At 47.5% G+C, this 23,803-nt stretch overlaps 1 protein-coding gene across 3 annotated transcripts in view; it reads right to left on the bottom strand.

Moving 5' to 3' along the window:
- The window catches only part of SLC29A2 (solute carrier family 29 member 2), a 309,542-nt gene that overhangs the window by 7,901 nt on the left and 277,838 nt on the right, over nt 1–23,803 (bottom strand). For all 3 annotated transcript variants that reach the window (XM_077287442.1, XM_077287443.1, XM_077287444.1), the window contains exons 6-11: nt 22,334–22,468; nt 11,311–11,408; nt 10,536–10,623; nt 10,341–10,459; nt 5,037–5,142; nt 4,848–4,933 (exon numbers count right to left, since the gene is read on the bottom strand). In XM_077287442.1, coding sequence (XP_077143557.1) covers nt 4,848–4,933; nt 5,037–5,142; nt 10,341–10,459; nt 10,536–10,623; nt 11,311–11,408; nt 22,334–22,468 — 632 coding nt within the window. The remainder of the gene's footprint in view (nt 1–4,847; nt 4,934–5,036; nt 5,143–10,340; nt 10,460–10,535; nt 10,624–11,310; nt 11,409–22,333; nt 22,469–23,803) is intronic.

The raw sequence follows: 23,803 nt of genomic DNA, 5'->3' as shown, positions 1-23,803 counted from the left end.
AGATTGCAAATAACGACGCCAGTGTTCTTACATAATACCGACATATAGATCTCACATAATACCGCCATATAGATCTCACATAATACCGCCATATAGATCACACATAACGGAGGAGAGGATTAGATACACAGCTCAGCACAGTATCACACAGGATAGGATTAGATACACAGCTCAGTCAGTATCATACAGGATAGGATTAGATGCATGGCTCAGCAGACAGTATCACACAGGATAGGATTAGATACACGGCTCAGCAAAGTATCACACAGGATAGGATTAGATACACAGCTCAGTCAGTATCATACAGGAGAGGATTAGATGCATGGCTCAGCAGACAGTATCACACAGGAGAGGATTAGATACACAGCTCAGCAAAGTATCACACAGGAGAGGATTAGATACACTGCTCAGCACAGTAACACACATGGGAGGAGATAACTGCTCAGAGTCAGCACCACAAAGGATAGGATTAGATTGCCTCTCCCCCTCCCCACTGATACTTATTTCACGGCTCCCTGCTGAGTCCTTTCTCCCTCCCGTCCTTGGTCTTCTCCTTCTCCTCCTATAACCGCAGGGCTCCTGCGTTTATACTGTGAAACTGGAGCTCACAGCACACTGTGAGCTCCAGGAAGATGGCGCTGATCTCCTGCCTCTGCTGTGGTGTGGACGGCTCAGGGAGCGTGGCCAGACCAGAGCAGAACAATGTAAACTATACGGTCGGATGCCGACTGCAGATCTCTATGCCCAGGGCTGCCGTATTTGCAGAGTGTAAGTGTCGTGCAGCTACACTTACACTCCCGCAAAGCAAAATGGCGGCGCCCAGTGGCTGAAAAAAAATTAATAATAAAAAAAAATGTTAAAGTAAAAAAATGTAAATTTGTATTAAAAATAATTGTTTATATAAACAATCATTTTTAATACAAAAAATAAAATGTGGCACCTTCCCTTTAAGGCTCCATGTTTTGTTTCTTTAACGGCCTTTGGCTCAATCTCGAACCATGGCGACTTGATGGAGGAACGCTCTGTAGGAAGATGGATCTTGTGCAAGCCTAGATAGGTCCACCAGGGTCTTCTCCAACGTTATCTTGATTGTAGCAAGCCATCGGATTAGAGATCTTCCTCTTTGCCTTGTTCCTTCTATTCTTCCCACCATGATGTCCTTCTTCAGTGATTGCGCTCTTCGTATGATGTGTCCAAAGTAGGCAAGTCGTAGCTTGGTGATCCTTGCTTCGAGTGACCAAAATTGGTTTGTTGTCCTTGCCATCCATGCTACTGGTAGTATCCTTCTCCAGCACTACATTTTGATTCTTCATCTGTCCTGTTTCTTTATCGCCCAGGTTTTGCATCCACATGTTATTACAGGAAAAAACAGACTATGTACAGTACAAGCCATGTTTTCATCGTCAGTGAAATGTTCCTTGTCCAGTGACTTCATTGATTTGCCCATAGCTAAACTCTTATTGACTTCCAATGTCATCACTGCATCTTGAGTGCTCATTGATCCGAGCAGGTTGAAGTCCTACCAGTTCATCGCCGTCCATCTCAACTGTGTCCTGGTCATACCTGGCAGCAGTCAATATCTTTGTCTTCTTTGTATTAAGTAGCAGTCCCATGTTTTAGCTTTCCATCTTGACACTCTGTAATAAATCTCAGGCCCCATATAATTTAGAGCAGGGGTCTCAAACACGCGGCACACATGCGGCTCCTCCGGCTGCTTCATGCGGCCCGCCGTCACATAGACTCCGTAACGATCGCGCTCACTCCAGCAGCCGCCAACATCTGCGCTGTAGTGCAGTGTATTGCTGCGCAGAGACCGGCTCTCTGCACAAAAATACTAGTGACAGCCACCGGCCTATCAGGGACCAGCAGTTGACATCTGCACATGGCAGTGACATCATACGTCGCTGCGCCGGGACGCAGATGTCAGCTGCTGGCCCCTGATAGGCCGCCGGCTGACACTAGTATTACTGTGCAGAGAGCTGTCTCTGCGCGGCAATACACTGCACTACAGCGCTGATGTCGGCGGCTCCTAGACCGGCCTGCGATCATCAAGGAGTCTATGTGCCGGCGGGCCACAGGAGCAGAAAGGACGCCGAGGGAACGGAGGACAGGTGAGAAGAATCTTTTTTTTTTTTCTTCTCTGTTTTGTCTATGTGAAAATGGGGGGACCTGTCTGCAATATATGGTGGGACCTGGATGGGTGACCTGTCAAATATATGGGGGGGGACCTGGATGGGGCACATGTCTGCAATATATGGGGGAACCTGGATGGGGCACATGTCTGCAATATATGGGGGAATCTGGATGGGGCACATAACGACAAGAATGGGACCAGGATGGGGGCACATTACTACAAGATAGGGACCAGCCTGGGGCATTACTACAAGATAGGGACCAGCATGGGGCATATTACTGCAAGATAGAGACCAGCATGGGGCACTACTACAAGATAGAGACCAGCATGGGGCACTACTACAAGATAGGGACCAGCATGGGGCATTACTACAAGATAGGGACCAGCATGGGGCATTACTACAAGATAGGGACCAGCATGGGGCATTACTACAAGATAGGGACCAGCATGGGGCATTACAAGATAGGGACCAGTTCAAAAGGTGTATAGAGAAAAAATGGTATCACTAAAAATGTCATTATGTCATGCAAATAATGCGGCCCCCGAAATTAAATGTTTTTCTGTGTGCGGCCCATATACCCAGCCGAGTTTGAGACCCATGATTTAGAGTAATGTAGACTGAACCTGACAATATCAACAAGGTTAGGCCAATGGTCTAATGTGTATGGGGGCGCCGGCCAACTGATGGTCGAGAGAGATGTCGGTCGCTCATGTCCAATTTCAGAATGCTGATCACAATGCTCTCCCAGACATAAGCCTTCAGCCGACGTGTCAGTCTGAGGCTTTCTCAGAGAACACAGAAGCCCTTGGCCAAGCAAAAAAGTCAAATGAGATGACCATCAGCCGAGCGATCAGGATAAATAAACTGATATGTATCGCTTTATCAATACAGGAATGGCATACATGTATGTCCTAGAAAACTATATACTGAAGCACCTGACAAAGAGATGGATAAAAGTCAGCCAATCAAAATGAGATATGTGTATGAGGCTGACTGAAAAAAATAAAAAAGGATTCCCACGGACATAAGCTGCAGCCAAAAGGTGTCTATTGGCACTTTATATTAATATGGAGAGAGGACTGAACAGGGACAAAGCTAACCATGTTTATGTCAGTCAGGAGAATTATCCGTCGGTTGAATGGGTGGTCACCCGAAAGTCATCTGGCCAGGTTACATTGGTGTTTCTGACAAACAATAGCTCCTTTGTTTCTATATTCACCCAATGGTATATGCACACCGCATCCTTTTCAGACAAAATCCGTATGAGAAAACACTTAGAAGATGCCAAAAAGAATAAAATGCATAGCAATTAGTGATGAGTCAACGTGCTTGGGTAAGGCTTTATCCAAGCATGCTCGTGTGCTAACCGAGTGTCTTCAGTGTGCTCGAAAAATATGTTAAGAGTCCCCGCTAGGGTTGAGCGAAACGGGTCGGCCATTTTCAGAAGTCGCCGACTTTTGGCAAAGTCGGGTTTCATGAAACCCGACCCGACCCCTGTGTGGGGTCGGCCATGAGGTCGGCGATCTTCTGAATCTGGTATCGGAATTCCGATACCGAGTTCCGATATGTTTGCGATATCGGAAATCGGTATCGGAATCCACATTTAAGTGTAAAATAAAGAATTAAAATAAAAAATATTGATATACTCACCTCTCCGGAGGCCCCTGGACATCGCCGCTGGTAACCGGCAGCGTTCTTTGCTTAAAATGAGCGCGTTCAGGGCCTTCCATGACGTCACGGCTTCTGATTGGTCGCGTGGCTGCCCATGTGACCGCCACGCGACCAATCACAAGCCGTGACGTAATTCTCAGGTCCTAGGAATTTAGGACCTGAGAATTACGTCACGGCTTGTGAAGGTCCAGGCTGCGTCGGAGAGGTGAGTATATCAATATTTTTTATTTTAATTCTTTATTTTACACATTAATATGGATCCCAGGGCCTGAAGGAGAGTTTCCTCTCCTTCAGACCCTGGGAACCATAGTATCCCATTGCACTGCATTGGGTTTCGTGTTTCGGCCGACCCCGACTTTTTTATAGGATCGGCCGATTTCACTCGACCCGACGTTTGAGAAAGTCGGGTTTCGTGAAACCCGATCCGATCCTATAAAAATAAAAGTCGCTCAACCCTAGTCCCCGCACCTGCATGTTCGACAGCCACAACACATACAGGGACTGCCTAACAAACAGGCAATCCGTGCATGTGTTGTGGCTGTCTAACAACCTTGAAACATAAAGGCGCGGGGACTCGAACATATTTTTTGAGATTGCAAAGACACTCTGATAACATCTGAGCATGCTAAGATAACACCTTATCCAAGCATGTTCGCTCATCACTAACAGCAATGTAACAACGTCTTGTTCATATGTTCAGTTTTTTCTAGTTTCTTTGAACTGCCCAGGCTTCCAAAGCCAAAAAAAAAAGAAGTGACCTGACCATTCTTCTGGCTGCTTCTCCTTGGAAGCTACTCACTATTAATACATCCAATTGTAAAAAAGAAAAGACGTCAAAATAAGGCAACGTATTCCTGAAGCAACTTTTGTAGGAAAAACTCAGCAGGTACGTCGGAGTCTAAAAGACGCTGTGTGCACATAGCCTAAGGAATCTTTGTAGGTGGAGCAACTACTGAGAATTTAACAGGGGTAAGGATTGAAGGTGAGGGCACTTTTCCTGTGATATTACAAATAGGATCTAATTTATGGATCATCACTTACCCACAAGGTTTTTGTAGTAATACTGCGTCCAATCCAGTCCATGGTATTAAAAATCAAAAAGCAGCAAACAGGATTGAAGAACTTTTCTAAAATATATAATGGAAAATAAACACAAGATGAAAATATCAAATCATAATATAAAAGCTTAAATGGATAAAAGGGATTATGATCAGAACAAATGACACTCACTCCAGTCTTCATTTTCACTATGGCTGATGACTTTTGCTGTGATTGCAGGGAATACGGAAAGTGTTACCCCAAACGTGATCACAATAGTTAGAGCCATCACCCAGATCTGCAGGAAAAAGAAAAATAAACATTAAAAGTAAATCTTTTTCTTTTTGTAGCAGAAAATTACGCATTTTAGAGGCAGCATTTGCAAAACCGAGTTGTTGAAAACTGCAGCTCATCACTGCATGATAGAAACGAGTTCATGGTTTTGTGATTTGCAATACAGAGGTTTCCAATACTAGAATCAATGCTTTTTCTTAATAGGTTTACACCAGAACTTTCTCTGTACAAAATAATGTAGGCTACTATTCAAGTATGATATGGTGAAGACACATTGACGGCAGCTGTGTATAACTGTAATACAGGCCATACGGCAGAATCGCCATTTTCCTTGCCTCTATCATAAACACGATTTATGGGGTAAGGAGAATAAGCAGACACCAGACATATGTGGATTTACAACCATGGTAAAAAGCCTTGGGTCAGGAAACACACAGACATGTTCCTTTAAAGCCAAAACCAGTAGTGGTTTGAGCAGGAAGGAGAGACATAAGCGCTTCTTTTATATTTCTCATTCCTTTTGAATCCATTCCTGGCTCCGGCTTATAAAAATGCCTTGGCTTTCTTCCAGATAGGGCCACTGCAGCTTTTGATAAGGTTTTTTTAAATAGCGGGAAATCCGCAAAATTAATGAACATGCTGCGTATTTTTCCGCAATGCGTTTTTATTGCGGAAAAATACGCAGCATGTGCACAAAAATTGCGGAATGCATTTAAAATGACGGGATGCTTATTGTATGCGTTTTTTAAGCGTTTTTGCCACGGAAAACCGCCGAAAAACACGAAAAATCCAGAACGTGTGCACATACCCTAAAAGTGAATCGGTCATGTCCCCAAACGCTATCAACCTGCAGATATGGGATTACACTACAGGTTAATAGCGTTCTAAAGCCGTGTCGCTGACGTTCTGAAACCCTGGCTACCAGGAGGAAATGAACTTTATTTCACTCCACTCCCTTTTAATGACTAAGGGCTCATTTCCACATGCGAGGCACACGTTCGTATCTCGCATGTGGAAACCAAGCTCTGGCGCCGGCACTTTGGAGCGGAGCTGTGCAGGTCCATGTGTTCCTATGCGGCCGCACGCTCCGCTCTGGAGTGCCGGCTCCACAGCTTGGTTTCCACATGCGAGATACGGACGTGTGCCTCGCATGTGGAAATGAGCCCTAAGGCCGGGGACACACTTAACGTATAAAAAAACGGTCCGTTTTTCACGGCCGAGAATCGCACAAATGTTTCAAAAACAGTGATCCGTGTGCAGTGCGAGGATGCGATTTCCTCGCATCAAATGATCCGTGTGACATCCGTGTGTCATCCATATGGCATCCGTATGCCGAGATTTTCTCGCAAGCTTGCAAAACCGACATCTAATGGATTTATGTGCTCAAATGTTCGGGAAAACATATATACAGTATACTATGTTAGTAGTGTGTATGTGCAAAATTTGGCCGCTGTAGCTGCTCAAATAAAGGGTTAAATGGCGGAAAAAATTGGTGTGGGCTCCCGCGCAATTTTCTCCGCCAGAGTGGTAAAGCCAGTGACTGAGGGCAGATATTAATAGCCTAGAGAGGGTCCATGGTTATTGGCCCCCCGTGGCTAAAAACATCTGCCCCCAGCCACCCCAGAAAAGGCACATCTGGAAGATGCGCCTATTCTGGCACTTGGCCACTCTCTTCCCACTCCCTGTAGCGGTGGGATATGGGGTAATGAAGGGTTAATGCCACCTTGCTATTGGAAGGTGACATTAAGCCAGATTAATAATGGAGAGGCGTCAATTATGACACCTATCCATTATTAATCCAATTGTTTGAAAGGGTTAAAAAACCACACACACACATGATTTAAAAGTATTTTAATGAAATAAACACAGCGGTTGTTGTAATAATTTATTGCTCTCTCAATCCATTTTCAGACCCTCGCTTGGCAAAACAATAAACACACAATATACATACCCTCTCTGATGTCCTATCACGTCCCACGAGGTAATCCATCTGGAGGGGTTAACTAATATTACAGGCACGAGCTGCGATAAACCCCTCGCTCGTGCCTGTAATCCCCGGGTGCTGAAAGGAAAGCAGTGATCTATACTTACATTCAGTCGCGGTGATGCGCCCCTGCTGGATGTTCTCATGAACTGCAGCCTGGGAACTTTTTCCCACGCTCCAGGTCATATGAGGACATCCACCAGGGGGCGCATCACCGCGACTGAAGGAAATGTAGGTCAATGACCTATAGTTACCTTCAGTCGCGGTGATGCGCCCCCTGGTGGATGTCCTCATATGACCTGGAGCGTGGGAAAAAGTTCCCAGGCTGCAGTTCATGAAAACATCCAGCAGGGGCGCATCACCGCGACTGAATGTAAGTATAGATCACTGCTTTCCTTTCAGCACCCGGGGATTACAGGCACGAGCGAGGGGTTTATCGCAGCTCGTGCCTGTAATATTAGTTAACCCCTCCAGATGGATTACCTCGTGGGACGTGATAGGACATCAGAGAGGGTATGTATATTGTGTGTTTATTGTTTTGCCAAGCGAGGGTCTGAAAATGGATTGAGAGATCAATAAATTATTAAAACAACCGCTGTGTTTATTGCATTAAAATACTTTGTAATCATGTGTGTGTGTGTGTGTTTTTTAACCCTTTCATACAATTGGATTAATAATGGATAGGTGTCATAATTGACGCCTCTCCATTATTAATCTGGCTTAATGTCACCTTCCAATAGCAAGGTGGCATTAACCCTTCATTACCCCATATCCCACCGCTACAGGGAGTGGGAAGAGAGTGGCCAAGTGCCAGAATAGGCGCATCTTCCAGATGTGCCTTTTCTGGGGTGGCTGGGGGAAGATGTTTTTAGCCAGGGGGGGCCAATAACCATGGACCCTCTCTAGGCTATTAATATCTGCCCTCAGTCACTGGCTTTACCATTCTGGCGTAGAAAATTGCGCGGGAGCCCACGCCAATTTTTTCCACCATTTAACCCTTTATTTGAGCAGCTACAGCGGCCAAATTTTGCACATACACACTACTAACATTAGTAGTGTGGAATATGCAAAAAAAAGGGGGATATGAGATGGTTTACTGTATGTAAACCATGTCTCATATCCTGTCGGGTTTGTGAAGGAGAAATGCAAAGCCGGCAATTGAATTACCGGCTTTTCTATAGAACACCGCTGCGTATTTCTCGCAATGCACACGCATGGTCCGTGTGTAATCCGATTTTTTCTCGCACCCATAGACTTGCATTGGCGAGTCTCGGCCGAGATACGCTGACAATCGCAGCCTGCTGCGAGTTCCCTCGGATCCGAAATACGGTGGAGAAAATATCGGATGATGGGAGCTGGACCATAGATTAACATTGGGCCGAGTGCTATGCGATTTTTTATCGCATAGCACTCGTCCGTATTACGGTCTAGTGTGACCCCGGCCTAAGCCTCATTCTTCACGTCTGCCACATGTCACTTTTTATGGCAATAATTATGGAATGCTTCAACATTTCCCAATGAGGTGTTTTTTGGTTTTTTTGCAATCTCTGTTTTCATTTGCAGTAACACTGGAAATAAAAGCAAACAGGAATCTGGAGAAAGGCATTTGAAATAACACCATACACTTGTAATATTATAAGAATTTTAGTATTTGGGGGGGGGGTGCAGTAACTTGTATTACACAGCAGAAAACAGATGGAGACTAACGGCTTTATTACTTGTAGAATCTAGAATTAAGCATACATTTCACAATCATTTGTCCTACCGTGTCATCTTAAGGCTAAAAAAAACAAAAAAAAAAATTGCTGAAATTTCCTTTTTCACTTAGATACACTAGCGTGCTGCCAACTTAAAAAAAAATCACTTAAAGAAGCACTCCTATGAAATGTTTTATGCCCTAAAGCTGTGTAAATGTATATGTAGTGTAGTGTTCAGTGTGGTAAGATACTTGCAGATTGACATCTTTCCTGGTTTTAGCGCCGCTGTAATCTTTTTCTCATTTGAGTCACTACAATTCTAACTTTCCAAATGACAACGACATCTGTGTGTGAGTCGGAAGTTTCTTTCACAATGTAAGGCTTCTTTCACACTAGCGTCGGGCTCGGCCCGTCGCAGTGCGTCGGGCCGAGGTTACCGACGCTAGCGTTGTATACGCCGCACAACGGGGGCAGCGGATGCATTTTTCCAGCGCATCCGCCGCCCCATTGTGAGGTGCTGGGAGGTGGGGGCGGAGTTCCGGCCGTGCATGCGCGGTCGGAAATGGCGGTCCGTCGGCAGCAAAAAACGTTACATGTAACGTTTTTTGCATCCGACGGTCCGCCACAACACGGCGCAACCGTCACGCGACGGTTGCGACGTGTGGCAATGCGTCGCTAATGTTAGTCAATGGTGAAAAAAGGCATCCTGCAAGCACTTTTGCAGGATGCGTTTTTTCGCCAAAACGACGCATTGCGACATATTGCAAAAAACGCTAGTGTGAAAGTAGCCTAAGCCTATGATGGAGTCTTGTTCTGACGCTCCATAGACTTGCACTGTCAGGCTAGGTTTACACAACTGTATTTTCTCTCATCCGAGAGAATCAGTTGATTAAGCTAACCATACTATCAGAGATTGATCATAGTGCGATCTGATTCTCTCAGATCAGGTGACTGCTCCAAAAAAAAAAATGTCTCCATTCCGTTAGAATGTGAAAATTGGGCTGCACTCAGATGTCATCTGAGTGCAGTCCAATGTTTTCCACGTACTCATTGACTTGCATGGTTGAGAGCGATCCAAATAGCAGGTCAAACTCGGACATGATGAATTTTTTTTTAATAACAACGATTTGGTAAAAAAAAAAAAAAAGTCCAACATGTGCACGGCCCCATGGATTAACATTGGTCCGAGGGCGATCCGATGTTTTGTAGTGTACGAGCCTCAAGAGCAACTTCCGACTCACACACAGACCCCAGTGTGATCTGACAAGTTGGATTAGCAGTCACATGACTCAGAAGATGACCGTGCAGGACTGGAAAACGGGGAAGACTGCGTTTGACAAGTATATTACGGTACTCACACTACATCACATATATATTTACACAGGTTTAGGCATAAAACATTTCATAGTGCTTCTTTAAGTAAAATGGTAATGTCGAAAAAGAGATACCAAAAACTCAAACTATGATAATAATGCAAGAAGCGGACTCATCTGAATATCTTCAAGAACAAAATGTTCTTACCTTCTTGAAAACAATCCAGACAGATACGCTTTGCTTCTCCTCGCCAACAACTCCAGACTCTGCATCCTTTAATAGAAGAACAGCTTTCTTCTGTCCTGCAGCATCTCCGTTTTCCTCTCCTTATAAGACAGATAATATTTTAGCATTCATAGACTACGCCAGCAATGTGTCTGTACTGATAGAATAGGACTGTACCTTGGTGCAACAGCTCAGTTTTTGTCTCAAGCTCATAGGACTTTGAATTGTTAGTGTTGGACTTGGAGAGATAACATTTTGCAAATTCCTGAATTAAAATTAAAAAAAAATATTAAAATGATTTGTTAATACACAGACGCAAGGTTAGAGACAACATGAAGTCCAGGTTAAATTGAAAAGCACTTGTATTATTATCACAAAATGACTCAAAATTTGATTTGGGTTCAAAATAGAATTATTTTTCTTAGCGATTTAAAGGGTTTCTCCAGGCTCCACATATATGCATACTGTTAGGATGCCGTCACACTAGCAGTATTTGGTCAGTATTTTACATCAGTATTTGTAAGCCAAAACCAGGAGAGGAACAATCAGAGGAAAAGTATAATAGAAACACGTCACCACTTCTGTATTTATCACCCACTCCTGGTTTTGGCTTACGAATACTGATGTAAAATACTGACTAAATACTGATAGTGTGACGGCAGTTCCCCTTTATCACCAGGTCCAACGATCGCCACATGACCACAAGCACACGATTTGCCTACTGGGGGAAGGGGGGTCTTGTGACGACTACGTTCACCTGCTTCTGTCAACACACCATGGAGAGAAGCAGGAAAAGTCGATAGTCGGCACATGATCGCCCTTGTGTGGCATGTGACGACAACTCGAGATGACAATAGTACTGCATAACTCATGGTCAGGATTGGGTGCAAACATTTAGGCTCAGCCTGAAAAACACCTTTTTAAATGATCTACAATACAAGCTAATACTTGCCATACGATAAAGCAGGAAGTAACAGGTGATGGAGATGAAAGTCCCAACACAAGGAGTGACAAAATACCCGAGGGCTGTGGTGCGGTGATCTGCCCCACCTATTAGGATGAAAGGAAGAACGTGGTAAAGAATAAGGGAACCTTCAATAAATAATTTACACATTAGGGGGCTGAGAGTAAAAACCCATCTGCTCAAGACAGATGGTTAAACATAACATATAGGCAAACATGACAAACCTATGTCATCCAAGTTAGTCAAATTAATTGAGAAACTTTGCTATTCTAATCATGAAGTATCCACAAAGTCCCCAAAAAAACTTACCAAAAGTAGCCATGGCACCTAACGACTAATTTTAGCAAAATGCCGCTGCGACCATTCAAGAGGTGCCGGATACCACTGCAAGAGGCCATTGTGACCATTCAACAGGCACTAGACTCCGCTGTGAATATTCAAGATGCCGTTGTGACCATTTTAACAGGCACTAGACTCCGCTGTGACCACTCAAGGTGCCGCTGTGATTGCTCAAGAGGCGCAAAATGCCGCTGCGGCCATTCAAGGGGCACTAGACTCCACTGTGACCACTCAAGGCAGTGCTATGACTGCTCATGAGGGGCAAAACGCAGCTGCGACTGCTCAAGATGCCGCTGCGACCATTTAAGAGACACTAGACTCCACTGTGACCACTCAAGGTGCCGCTATGATTGCTCAAGAAGAGCAAGATGCCGCTGCGGCCATTCAAGAGGCACTAGACTCCATTGTGACCACTCAAGGCGCTGCTATAACTGCTCAAGAGGGGCAAGACGCCGCTGCGACTGCTCAAGATGCAGCTGCGACCACTCAAGAGGACGTAGACTCCGCTTTGAACACTCAAGACGCCACTGCGGCATGTCAAGACACAGCTCAAGACACAACTGCAACCACTCTAGATGCCGTTGCGACTGCTCAAGAGGCACTAGACTCCACTGCAACCACTCAAGATGCGACTGTGACTGCTCAAAAAGCACAAGACGCCGCTGTGACAGCTCAAGACACCGCGTGATCCCTAGAGGTAAGCACTGCTTTGACTATTGCTATACAGCGAGCTCTTTTATACCTATTGTATTCGGGGGGCATGCAAAACTATAGCTGATATGTGAAGCCAGGCAAACACATTCTTGTTGCAGAGTTATTACTAGTTTATTTCCTTAAAATAGAATGAAAATACATGATGGTCCACAACACAAGATATGAAGATTTCTTTGATAACCTATTATCCATTTTGAATTACATCTAAAGCATTAAATGTGCCACACATTATGTGAACCCTCGGGGTGACAATACTAAATCTAGCGCTTCTAGACGTCAGTAAAGCCTAAGTCACACTAAACGACTTACCAACGATCACGACCAGCGATACGACCTGGCCGTGATCGTTGGTAAGTCGTTGTGTGGTCGCTGGGGAGCTGTCACACAGACAGCTCTCCAGCGACCAACGATCAGGGGAACAACTTTGGCATCGTTGAAAATGTCTTCAACGATGCCGAAGTCCCCCTGCAGCACCCGGGTAACCAGGGTAAACATCGGGTTACTAAGTGCAGGGCCGCGCTTAGTAACCCGATATTTACCCTGGTTACCATTGTAAAAGTAAAAAAAAAAACAGTACATACTCACATTCTGATGTCTGTCACGTCCCCCGGCGTCCACAGGGTTAAAACTGCTTTCGGCAGGAGCGCTGCTAATGCACGCGCTGCTGCCAAGAGCTTCCCTGCACTGAATGTGTCAGCGCCGGCAGTAACAGCGGTGACGTCACCGCTGTGCTCCGCTTTACGGCCGGCGCTGACACAGTCAGTGCAGGGAAGCTCTCGGCAGCAGCGCGTGCATTAGCAGCGCTCCTGCCGAAAGCAGTTTTAACCCTGTGGACGCCGGGGGACGTGACAGACATCAGAATGTGAGTATGTACTGTTTTTTTTTTTACTTTTACAATGGTAACCAGGGTAAATATCGGGTTACTAAGCGCGGCCCTGCGCTTAGTAACCCGATATTTACCCTGGTTACAAGTGAACACATCGCTGGATCGGCGTCACACACACCGATCCAGCGATGACAGCGGGTGATCAGTGACCAAAAAATGGTCCTGATGATTCCCATCGACCAACGATCTCCCAGCAGGGGCCTGTTCGTTGGTCGCTGTCACACATAACGAGATCGTTAGCGGGATCGTTGCTACGTCACCAAAAGCGTGACGTTGCAACGATATCGTTAACGATATCGTTATGTGTGACTCAGCCTTAAAACTTTGTCCATAAACTCAATCAGTCTTAAGACATACAAGAATGTAAAAAAAGGAGATTTTTGTGTACTCACCGTAAAATCTTTCTCTTAGCCTCTAATTGGGGGACACAGGACCATGGGTGTTATGCTGCTGTCCACTAGGAGGCGACACTATGCATAATCTGAAAAAGATTAACTATGGCTCCTCCTGTGCAGTATACACCCCTGGACGGCAACAGCCTTCTCCAGTTTTGTGCCAAAGCAGTAGGAGGAACGTAACATGAATAACATAATTATGCCTGTAAGAAGGCAACTATGTACGAGCTCAAGAAACAATATGAGAACTCAACAGTTACAACAGCCCGGAAAGGGCAACAGGGTGGGAGCTGTGTCCCCCAATTAGAGGCTAAGAGAAAGAGATTTTACGGTGAGTACACAAAAATCTCCTTTACTCTGTCGCCTCATTGGGGGACACAGGACCATGGGACGTCCTAAAGCAGTCCCTGGGTGGGAAGCAATGGACGAATATTGTGCAGACAGGCCCGTACACTTAGGGCACCGCCGCCTGCAGGACACGTCTACCCAGGCTCGCGTCCGCTGAGGACTGGGTATGAACACTGTAGTGTTTAGTAAATGTGTGTAAGCTAGTCCAAGTGGCCGCGCCTTACACACTTGTTGTGCCGAAGCCTGGTGCCGAATGGCCCAGGAGACCCCTACCGCCTGTGTAGAGTGTGCCGTAATACCGGCTGGAAGAGGAGAATTCTTAAGGCGGTACGCCTCTTGTATGGTGGATTTGATCCACCTGGCAAGAGTAGCTTTGGAAGCTGGCATACCCTTGTGACCACCTTCCGGAAGGAGGAAAAGAGAATCAGACCTCCGGAAGGACGCAGTCCTAGACACGTATATACGCAAAGCCCTGACAAGGTCAAGCGTATGCAGAGCCTTCTCCACTCTATGAACCGGAACCGGACAAAGGGATGGTAGTGAAATTTCCTCATTGAGGTGGAAGTCGGACACAACCTTCGGAAGGAAGGATGGGACCGTACGAAGAACTACCTTGTCCTGGTGAAATGCCAGGAAAGGCCGTCTGCAGGAGAGTGCTGTCAGTTCAGACACCCTGCGTAGCGAGGTGATTGCCACCAGGAAAACCACCTTCTGGGAAAGAAGGCGGAGCGGGACCTCCTTAAGAGGCTCGAAGGGTGGTTCCTGCAATGCTGTCAGGACCAGGTTGAGATCCCACGTTTCTAGTGGTCGTCTGTAGGGGGGAACCAATCGGGAAACCCCCTGAAGGAAAGTCCTTACTTGCGGCTTGGTAGCAATGCGCTTTTGGAAAAGCACTGAGAGGGCTGACACCTGGCTCTTAAGCGAGCCCAATGACAGCCTGGTCTCCAGACCCGCTTGGAGAAAACCAAGAACTTTGGGTAGGGAATAAGGGAGTGGAATCTGGCCACGAGATTCGCACTAGGTAAAGAAAGCTTTCCAGGTACGGTAATAAATCTTGGCAGAGGCTGGTTTCCGTGCTCTGATCATGGTTCCAATGACATCTGTCGAGAGCCCTGCCTGGGTTAAAACTCAGGTCTCAAGGGCCACGCCGTCAAATTGAGAGCCCCTGAGTTCTGGTGGTAGAACGGCCCTTGTGATAGAACATCGTGACGGTCGGAGAGACGCCAGGGGGCGTCTGCTGTGAGTTGTACGATGTCGGCGTACCATGTGCGTCTGGGCCAGTCCGGTGCAATGAGGATGGTTGGAACTCCCTCTTGTTTGATCTTCCTCACCACTCTGGATATCAGAGGGATAGGTGGAAAAATGTACAGAAGCTGGAACTGGGTCCAGTCCTGAACCAGAGCGTCTGCTCCGAGCGACTGCGGATCGTGTGTTCTGGCAATGAAGTTGGAGACCTTGGCATTGAAATGGGATGCCATTAGGTCCACATCCGGGGTCCCCCAGCGGAGACAGATCTGTTGAAAAATTTCGGGATGGAGAGACCACTCTCCCGAGTCTATTCCTTGTCGGCTGAGGAAGTCTGCTTCCCAGTTGTCCACACCCGGAATGTGGACCGCCGAAAGAACCGACCCTGTGTCCTCCGCCCAGCGGAGGATATGTGACACTTCCCGCATCGCCTGGGTACTGCGGGTCCCCCCTTGATGATTCACATATGCCACAGCCGTGGCATTGTCCGACTGTCTCCTGATGTGAGAGGCTGCCAATAAGTGATGGAAGGCCCTCAATGCCAGAAGGATGGCACGAATTTCCAGGATGTTGATGGGCATGGTCACTTCCGCTGGGGACCACTTGCCCTGTGCCCTGTGGTGTAGGTGCACCGCACCCCAACCCGTCAGACTCGCGTCGGTGGTCAGAACCTTCCATTGACCTGAGAGAAAGGATTTCCCCTTTGCTAGCGAGGTTGGCTTGAGCCACCAGTGCAGGGACCTCCTGGTTGACGACGTTAGCTGGAACTCCCTGTCGAGAGAGAAGGGATTCCTGTCCCAGGACTTGAGAATGGCTAGTTGGAGAGGTCTGAGGTGAAACTGGGCAAATAGGACGGCTTCTATTGCTGCTGCCATCTTGCCGAGGACTCTCATGGCAAACCGGAGAGATAGATGGGGTTTGCGGAGGAGGGTGCGAACAGCTAGTCGGAGGGCCAGTGCCTTGTCCTTGGGAAGGAGCACTAGACCCCTGGAAGTGTTGAATAACATTCCCAGGAAGGTCAGGGACTGACTCGGGGTTGGTGATGACTTTTGTAGGTTGATTAACCAGCCCATGCGACTGAGAGTATCGGATGTGATTGAGACGTTGAGCTCGCAGTCCTTGAAGGTGGGAGCCTTGATGAGTAGATCGTCCAGGTATGGAACGACTACTATGCCTCTGGAATGCAGGACGTCCATGGTTGCTGCCATGACCTTGGTGAACACTCTGGGAGCCGTGGCAAGTCCAAAGGGGAGAGCCACGAATTGGTAGTGGTCCTGGCCTATTGCGAACCTGAGAAACCTCTGATGGGCAGGTGCAATGGGTATATGCAGGTATGCGTCTTGTAGGTCTATGGAGGCGAGATATTCTCCCTTCTCCATGGACGCAATGTTGGACCGAAGGGACTCCATGCGGAAGTGACGGACCCGTACATATTTGTTGAGCTGTTTTAGGTCTAGTATGGGCCGTACGCTGCCTCCTTTCTTGGGAACTACGAACAGATTGGAGTAGAACCCTCGGAAGCGGTCGGTCTTGGGTACCGGTACTATGACTCCTGATTGACAAAGCGAGGATACCGCTTGGTGGTAGGCTCGAGCCTTGGCTGGCGGTTTTGGGGGGACAGAGAGGAAGAACCGGTCCGGTGGGTTGGAGGTGAAGTCTATTTTGTATCCGGAAGACACTAGTTCCGTGACCCACCTGTCTTCTGTAATAGGCAGCCAGACTTGATGAAAGAGCAAAAGTCGGCCGCCTACTGGTGTGGTGTCTTCCGGAGTCCGTGAGTCATGAGGAGGAGAAAGTCTGAGATTTTCCTCCTCTGGGCTTAGACTGGCCTGCTTTTGACTGCCAGGTCTTGTCCGACCTTTGCGTCGATCGTGAGTTGTCCCTGCGTGGGGAACGGTTACGATTTTGTACTGGACGTGAGACGGACCAGCCGGAGGAATTCCGAAAGGATCGGAATCGAGTTTGGTTACGCTTCTTGTAAGTGCGTTTAGGTTTCAGTTGGGGAAGAGAAGTACTCTTACCCCCTGTGGCGTTGGATATCATGGTATCCAACTGTTCACCGAAAAGTCTCCCACTGAGGTAGGGGAGGTGCGTGAGGGACTCCTTTGAGGCTGCGTCCGCTTTCCATTCCCGCAGCCAGAGGATACGCCGAATCGTGATGGCATTTGATGCTATCCCCGCGACTCCCCTTGCTGAATCCAGAGCTGCCTGGAGCATGTAATCTGCTACAACTGCAATTTGAACCGCTTGGTCCGACAGTTCAGAAGCGGATGCTTGGAAGGCTTGTAAATTCTTTGCCCAGGCCAGGATGGCCTTGGCAGCCCAAACTGAGGCGAACACAGGAGCCAGGGATGCCCCCCCTGCTGCCTCGAAAATTGAACGAGCCATGCGTTCTACCTGCCGGTCTGCTGCATCCTTGAGGGTTGAGCTATCTGGCAGTGAAAGGAGGGTCTGTGCTGCTAGCCTGGAGACTGGGGGATCCACTTCAGGTGGATCTGTCCATTCCTTGGTGTCCTTCTGTGGGAAGGGGTACCTCGCCTCCAGATATTTGCGATTAGCGAATTTTTTCTCAGGCTGTGAGAACTGTTTTTTAAGGATCGCCTTAAACTCTGGGTGGTTAGAGAAAACCTTAGGCGGCTTCAGAGGTCCTTCAAAGGAAATCTTATGTTCTGGGGCCTCTGGTGGCGGATCAGAAATGTCCAGCACCCGATGGATGGACGATATTATGTCCTCAACTAGCGCTATATTGCTAGGAGGGATTGGGATCAGGGACCCCTCCGTTACCCTGTCTAAGTCGAAGTCGCAGATGCCTTCCGAATCCTGTGTATCACTGAGGCGTCCCCTGCTGGGTGGGCTGGGGAGGAGGCCCTCTCTATTTGGGGATTGCGGAGATCTGCATTGTCTGTCCCTGGAATGGGACGGTCTAGATGACCTGGAGCTACGGTGTCTCTCTCTAGAAGGGGATGACCGTGTGCTATGGGATGACGCAGATGGACTTGATCTACGGATCCGCTTGCGGCTAGACGTGGATGTGCCAGGGTCATCTTGTCCCTGAGGCAAGTTCTCCCTTTGCTGGGTAACGGTCATAGCCGGGGCATGACCCTGCAGAGCCTGAAGCAATGTGGAAGTTAGGTTATCTATAGACTGCGTCATAGATTGCGACATCTGAGTAGCCCATTCCGGCGTGGCATTAGACACCGAGGCATTGGCAGGGGCTTCTTGAGGCTGTGACACATTAGTTTGTATACAGTTCTGACAATGCGGGTACGTGCTACTACTGGGGAGAGCGGTCCCGCAGGCTGTGCAGAATGCATAATAGCAGTTCTGCCTGGTTCTCTTGGACCGTGAGCCCTGCATAGTGCACAAAGTGCAGAGGTGCTGCCAGCAGATGGACCTTACAGGGGTAGAGAACCAACAGGGGAGCCTTATAGGTAATATGGATTCACAGCTGAGTAAAAAGAACCCAGCTGTGATCTTACCCCACCAGTGTGCCCCGAGGTCCAGCGCCGAAGATCCACAGTCCTGTGCCCCCCGGAGACTGGCTGCCTGGTCCTGCAGACCGGGATATGCAGGGTTAATCTGCAGCCGAAAATGGCTGCAGAGACAGAGAAGAGAGGAGGAGAAGGGGGCGGAGAGCTGGAAAAAGGCGGCAAGGCTGTGTAAAAACATGCCTTTTCTGTCTCGATCCGCCCCCTGTATGACACTGTAGAGTGTCATATTTGTCATCCGGGGGGCGGGCCGGAGGCTGCTGCTTCAGCTAGGCCGAAGCCGGGGCCTAAATTAGATGCCTGAGGCCCAGAAGGGCTCCAGGCCGGCGCGAAAATCCGGGAGGGGGTCGGATCTGAACCGGACCCCTCCGGATTTAAAGGCAGGATAGCGGTGGGGCTGTAAGCGAGAGGGGGGCCCTGTGAGGGGTCCCCCTGAGGCAGTATAGAGCTGGTGCTGCCGCAGAGACAGGGAAGCAAGGAGCCCTGTGTCTGTATGTGCCATGCCTGCCTGCACTCCCCCCGGCCCCAACAGGAGCCCGCAGCTGGGCTGGGGTCCCTGGATGCAGGCGCAGTGTGCTGGCCCATTGCTGGGAGCTGTAGAATGCTGCCTGTACAGGCCCTACCTGAGGTGTCTCAACCTAATACCCCCAGAGGGGGATAGGGAGGGTGCTTTGTCACACCTTCAGGGGCCTTTATCCTCGCCTCAACCTCAACCCAGAAACCAAAAGGAATTGGGGAAGGAGGGGGGGTCTCGACTTCGAACCAGCACCCGAGGGGCTGGGGAAGGAGCAGCATGGGGAATAGCCATCTCAACTTCAACTGGGCACCCCATAATAGGGGGCCGAGGAAGGAGCCATGCCGGGAGTCTCACAGGAGACCCTCTTTTCTTCATCTGTAATCCCGTCGGAAAACGGAGTAAAAATCTTTAGGTGTGCCTCCTTTGCGACACTAAGCAAAAACTGGAGAAGGCTGTTGCCGTCCAGGGGTGTATACTGCACAGGAGGAGCCATAGTTAATCTTTTTCAGATTATGCATAGTGTCGCCTCCTAGTGGACAGCAGCATAACACCCATGGTCCTGTGTCCCCCAATGAGGCGACAGAGTAACCTGTTTTACCACATGTTCCAAGTAATAGGCAAGTGCTATTCACATGTGGCCTTGACTCATTAACAGAACATTCAGATTTACAATGGACAAATAAAGAACAAAGTCACTGCTTCTTTCTCACAAAGGAGGCACAACTGTTAAAATGTTTATAATGCAATTTGCAATGCAATCGGTGATGTCTGCGGGATTACTCTAAAGGTACCTTCACACTAAACGATATCGCTAGCGATCCGTGACGTTGCAGCGTCCTGGCTAGTGATATCGTTGAGTTTGACAGGCAGCAGCGATCAGGATCCTGCTGTGATATCGCTGGTCGTTGGTTAAAGTTCAGAACTTTATTTGGTCGTCAGATCGCCGTGTATCGTTGTGTTTGACAGCAAAAGCAACGATACCAGCGATGTTTTACAATGGTAACCAGGGTAAATATCGGGTTACTAAGCGCAGGGCCGCGCTTAGTAACCCGATGTTTACCCTGGTTACCAGTGTAAAATGTAAAAAAACAAACAGTACATACTCACCTTCGCGTCCCCAGGCGTCCGCTTCCTGCACTGACTGAGCGCCGGCCGTAAAGTGAAAGCACAGCACAGCGGTGACGTCACCGCTCTGCTGTTAGGGCCGGCACTCACAGTCAGTGCAGGAAGCGGACGCCGGGGGACGCGAATGTAAGTATGTACTGTTTGTTTTTTTACATTTTACACTGGTAACCAGGGTAAACATCGGGTTACTAAGCGCGGCCCTGCACTTAGCAACCCGATGTTTACCCTGGTTACCCGGGGACCTCGGCATCGTTGGTCGCTGGAGAGCCGTCTGTGTGACAGCTCTCCAGCTACCACACAGCGACGCTGCAGCGATCGGGATCATTGTCTGTATCGCTGCAGCGTCGCTTAGTGTGAAGGTACCTTAACAGCAGGACAAACTAATTTCTGTATGTAAATGAGACCACAGGAGTACCCAGATGGTCCCAGGGGGCCAGAAAATCAACCCACAGCCTCCCCACTTATGGCTCCAGGATTGGGCAACATCACTGAACTCTCCAATGCTGTGAACAGGCCAAAAGCATCCGACAAACTTCCTTTTAACTCCATACTACTATAAAAACAGAAACACCCATTACCAAACAGCTTATAACTATTTTCCTATTAAAACTTTTACTTTCATCAAATGTAAAAATGGATAAACCCTTCTTTCAGATGTGCATTAATTAATGGTGTGACATCCTGAACATACATCCTGGAACCTGACTTTACAATGACTACAATGACACCATGTCAAAAGCCTCACCCTTTTGTTTAACATGGAATATAAAAGAGGTAAAGAAAAAAACGACAACTACAAAGTAAGAAATTGTGAACTCCAGTAACCCCAGACTGACATTACACATATACCCAGGTAACTTTATATTACAGTGTAGTAGCCCACCTAATGGGGCATTGAAAAAACACACCTGACCACAAACACAGAACAGTTTTTATTCAGTGTTTTTAACTTTTGAGCTACTTATTGAATTAAAACCAGATTAACCGAAATATCCGCTTGGAGAACACTAGTCAATGTGTTTGTCCCGCGTAACAAAAAGAAAGAACAAAACAAACACGAAAAGAATAAAGGAACAAGAAAAGGGAATGATAATGTTGCACAACTTTCCCAGACAAGCAGAAAAAAATGCTAAAAATATCAATACGGGCAGCAGATACATATGCAGAAAATGAAACTGCAAGACTGCAAAAGCTGACTATAGATATAAAATAAAGAGGATTGTGTATAATGGCAGACAGTATTTTATTATAAGCTTATTTTTACTGAGTGAGATCCGACAAAACATCGGATCGGACTAAGGTTCTTCTATGCGGTCGTGCACGTCAGATTTTTTCCTTGGATGTGTCTGTACGATTTGCATCTGATATTCGGATCGCACTCGGCCAGGCAAATCAATGAGTCAGAGGTTAAAAAAAAAAAAAAAAAAAACAGCCTGCACTTGTGGTCCGATTTTTACAGGCAAACAGAATGAAGAAGACAAAAGAAAATTTCTTTCCATCATTTCCTCATCATAGAAAATGGGACCACACACTGATCAGTCTCTGATCAGAGTGAGATCAGCACATGAGAGAAAATGTATGACCCGAGCCTAATAATAATTTTATTTATACAGCGCCAACATAATCCGCAGCGCTTTACATTATAGAGGGGACGGACAATAGACATTACAGCATACCAATAAACACAGTTCAAAACAGATACCAAGAGGAGTGAGGGCCCTGCTCGCAAGCTTACAAACTATGAGGAAAAAGGGAGACAGGAGAGGTGGATGGTAACAATTGCGATAGTGAGCCCATAACTGTAACCTACACACTAAGGACCATTAACCCAAAAAGTGCAAATGTAAAAATGTAAGTAGTGATAGCAGCTGGAACGTCAGACCTGAGGACTTTAATGACAGGAATGAAGTACTAATACTAAATGTTTCCAGATTAAAGTTTCAAAGACACTTACTGGACATAGAGAGGATCATAGCCACTGCTGCAAAGGTGCCGGCCATTCCCTGCCCGCTGAGGAACATGCTGCTGTAATGCTGAGGGAAGAGGGTCAACAAGCCAAAAAGACTGCCTTGTAGAATGGCACAGAAGGCTGGACAAAAAAACAAAACGGAAACGTCAGGACAGAGTAATGAATGAGGAACACATATAAAACTATACGGACTTCCAGATATTGTATTTTTGTGCCAAAGTGTTGGATGGTGGAGACAGCTATAACAACATATGTATACTTAATGGAGTCATAGATATATGTCTGCAGCATTCATAAGTAGTGATGAGCGAGTATGCTCGGTGCTCGGGTGGCCTCCGAGGATTTGTTAGTGCTCGGAGATTTAGTTTTTGTCGACATGCCGCTGCATGATTTACGGCTGCTAGCCAGCCTGTGTACATGTGGGGGTTGCCTGGTTGCTAGGGAATCCCCACATGTATTCAAGCTGTCTAGCAGCCGCAAATGATGCAGCTGCGTCAACAAAAACGAAATCTCCAAGCAGTCACAAATACTCGGAGACCACCCAAGCAACGAGTATACTCGCTCATCACTATTCATAAGTAGAGCGCTCCCCTCCCCCTTCTCAGAGTAGACAGGCTGCATGTAGTCATACAGACATCCAGCAAAATGTCAATCCCTTGCAAGCGAATCGAGGAACGCTGTCATTAGGAATACAGTGGATGTATAACCATGAACCGACAGTATTTCCGGATACTAATAGCCAAACAATGCAGTATCCGCATGACAGTGGAGATTTCCCCATACTGTGTTTATACAGGGCATCACACTCTTAGGGCTGTCCCACACGTCCAGATAATTCCGGTACCGGAATAAATCGGTACCGGAGTTATCCGTGTCTGTGTGCCTGGGAACTCACGGAGGCCATACGTGCGGCACACGTGTGCCGCCCGTATGGCGAGTGGGTACCACACGGAGCGTGTGGTACCCACTCTGCATGGTGCTGAAGCTGCGATTCATATCTTCCCTGCAGCAACGTTTGCTGTAGAGAAAATATGAAGAATAGTGTTAAAAATAAAGATTTAGGTGTCCGCCGCCCCCCACCCCCTGTGCGCCCCCCCGCTGGTCAGAAAATACTTACCCGCTCCCTCGCTGCTTCCTGGTCTGGCCGCAGCTTCTCCTGCATGCAGTCACGTGGGGCCGATCATTTACAGTCATGAATATGTGGCTCCACCTCCCATAGGGGCGGAGCCGACTATTCATGATTGTAAATGATCGGCCCCACGTGACCGCATACAGTAGGAGGCGCGGCCAGACCAGGAAGGAGCGAGGGAGCGGGTAAGTATTTTCTGACCAGCGGGGGGGCGCACAGGGGGTGGGGGGGCGGCGGACACCTAAATCTTTATTTTTAACACTATTCTTCATATTTTCTCTATAGCAAACGCTGCTACAGGGAAGATATGAATACCGGCTTCAGCA

Source organism: Ranitomeya variabilis, chromosome 2, assembly GCF_051348905.1.
Source record: "Ranitomeya variabilis isolate aRanVar5 chromosome 2, aRanVar5.hap1, whole genome shotgun sequence".
In the NCBI taxonomy this organism is placed as follows: domain Eukaryota; kingdom Metazoa; phylum Chordata; class Amphibia; order Anura; family Dendrobatidae; genus Ranitomeya; species Ranitomeya variabilis.
The sequence above is the reverse complement of the archived record's forward strand: the minus strand, read 5'-3'. Positions and strand labels throughout refer to the sequence as shown.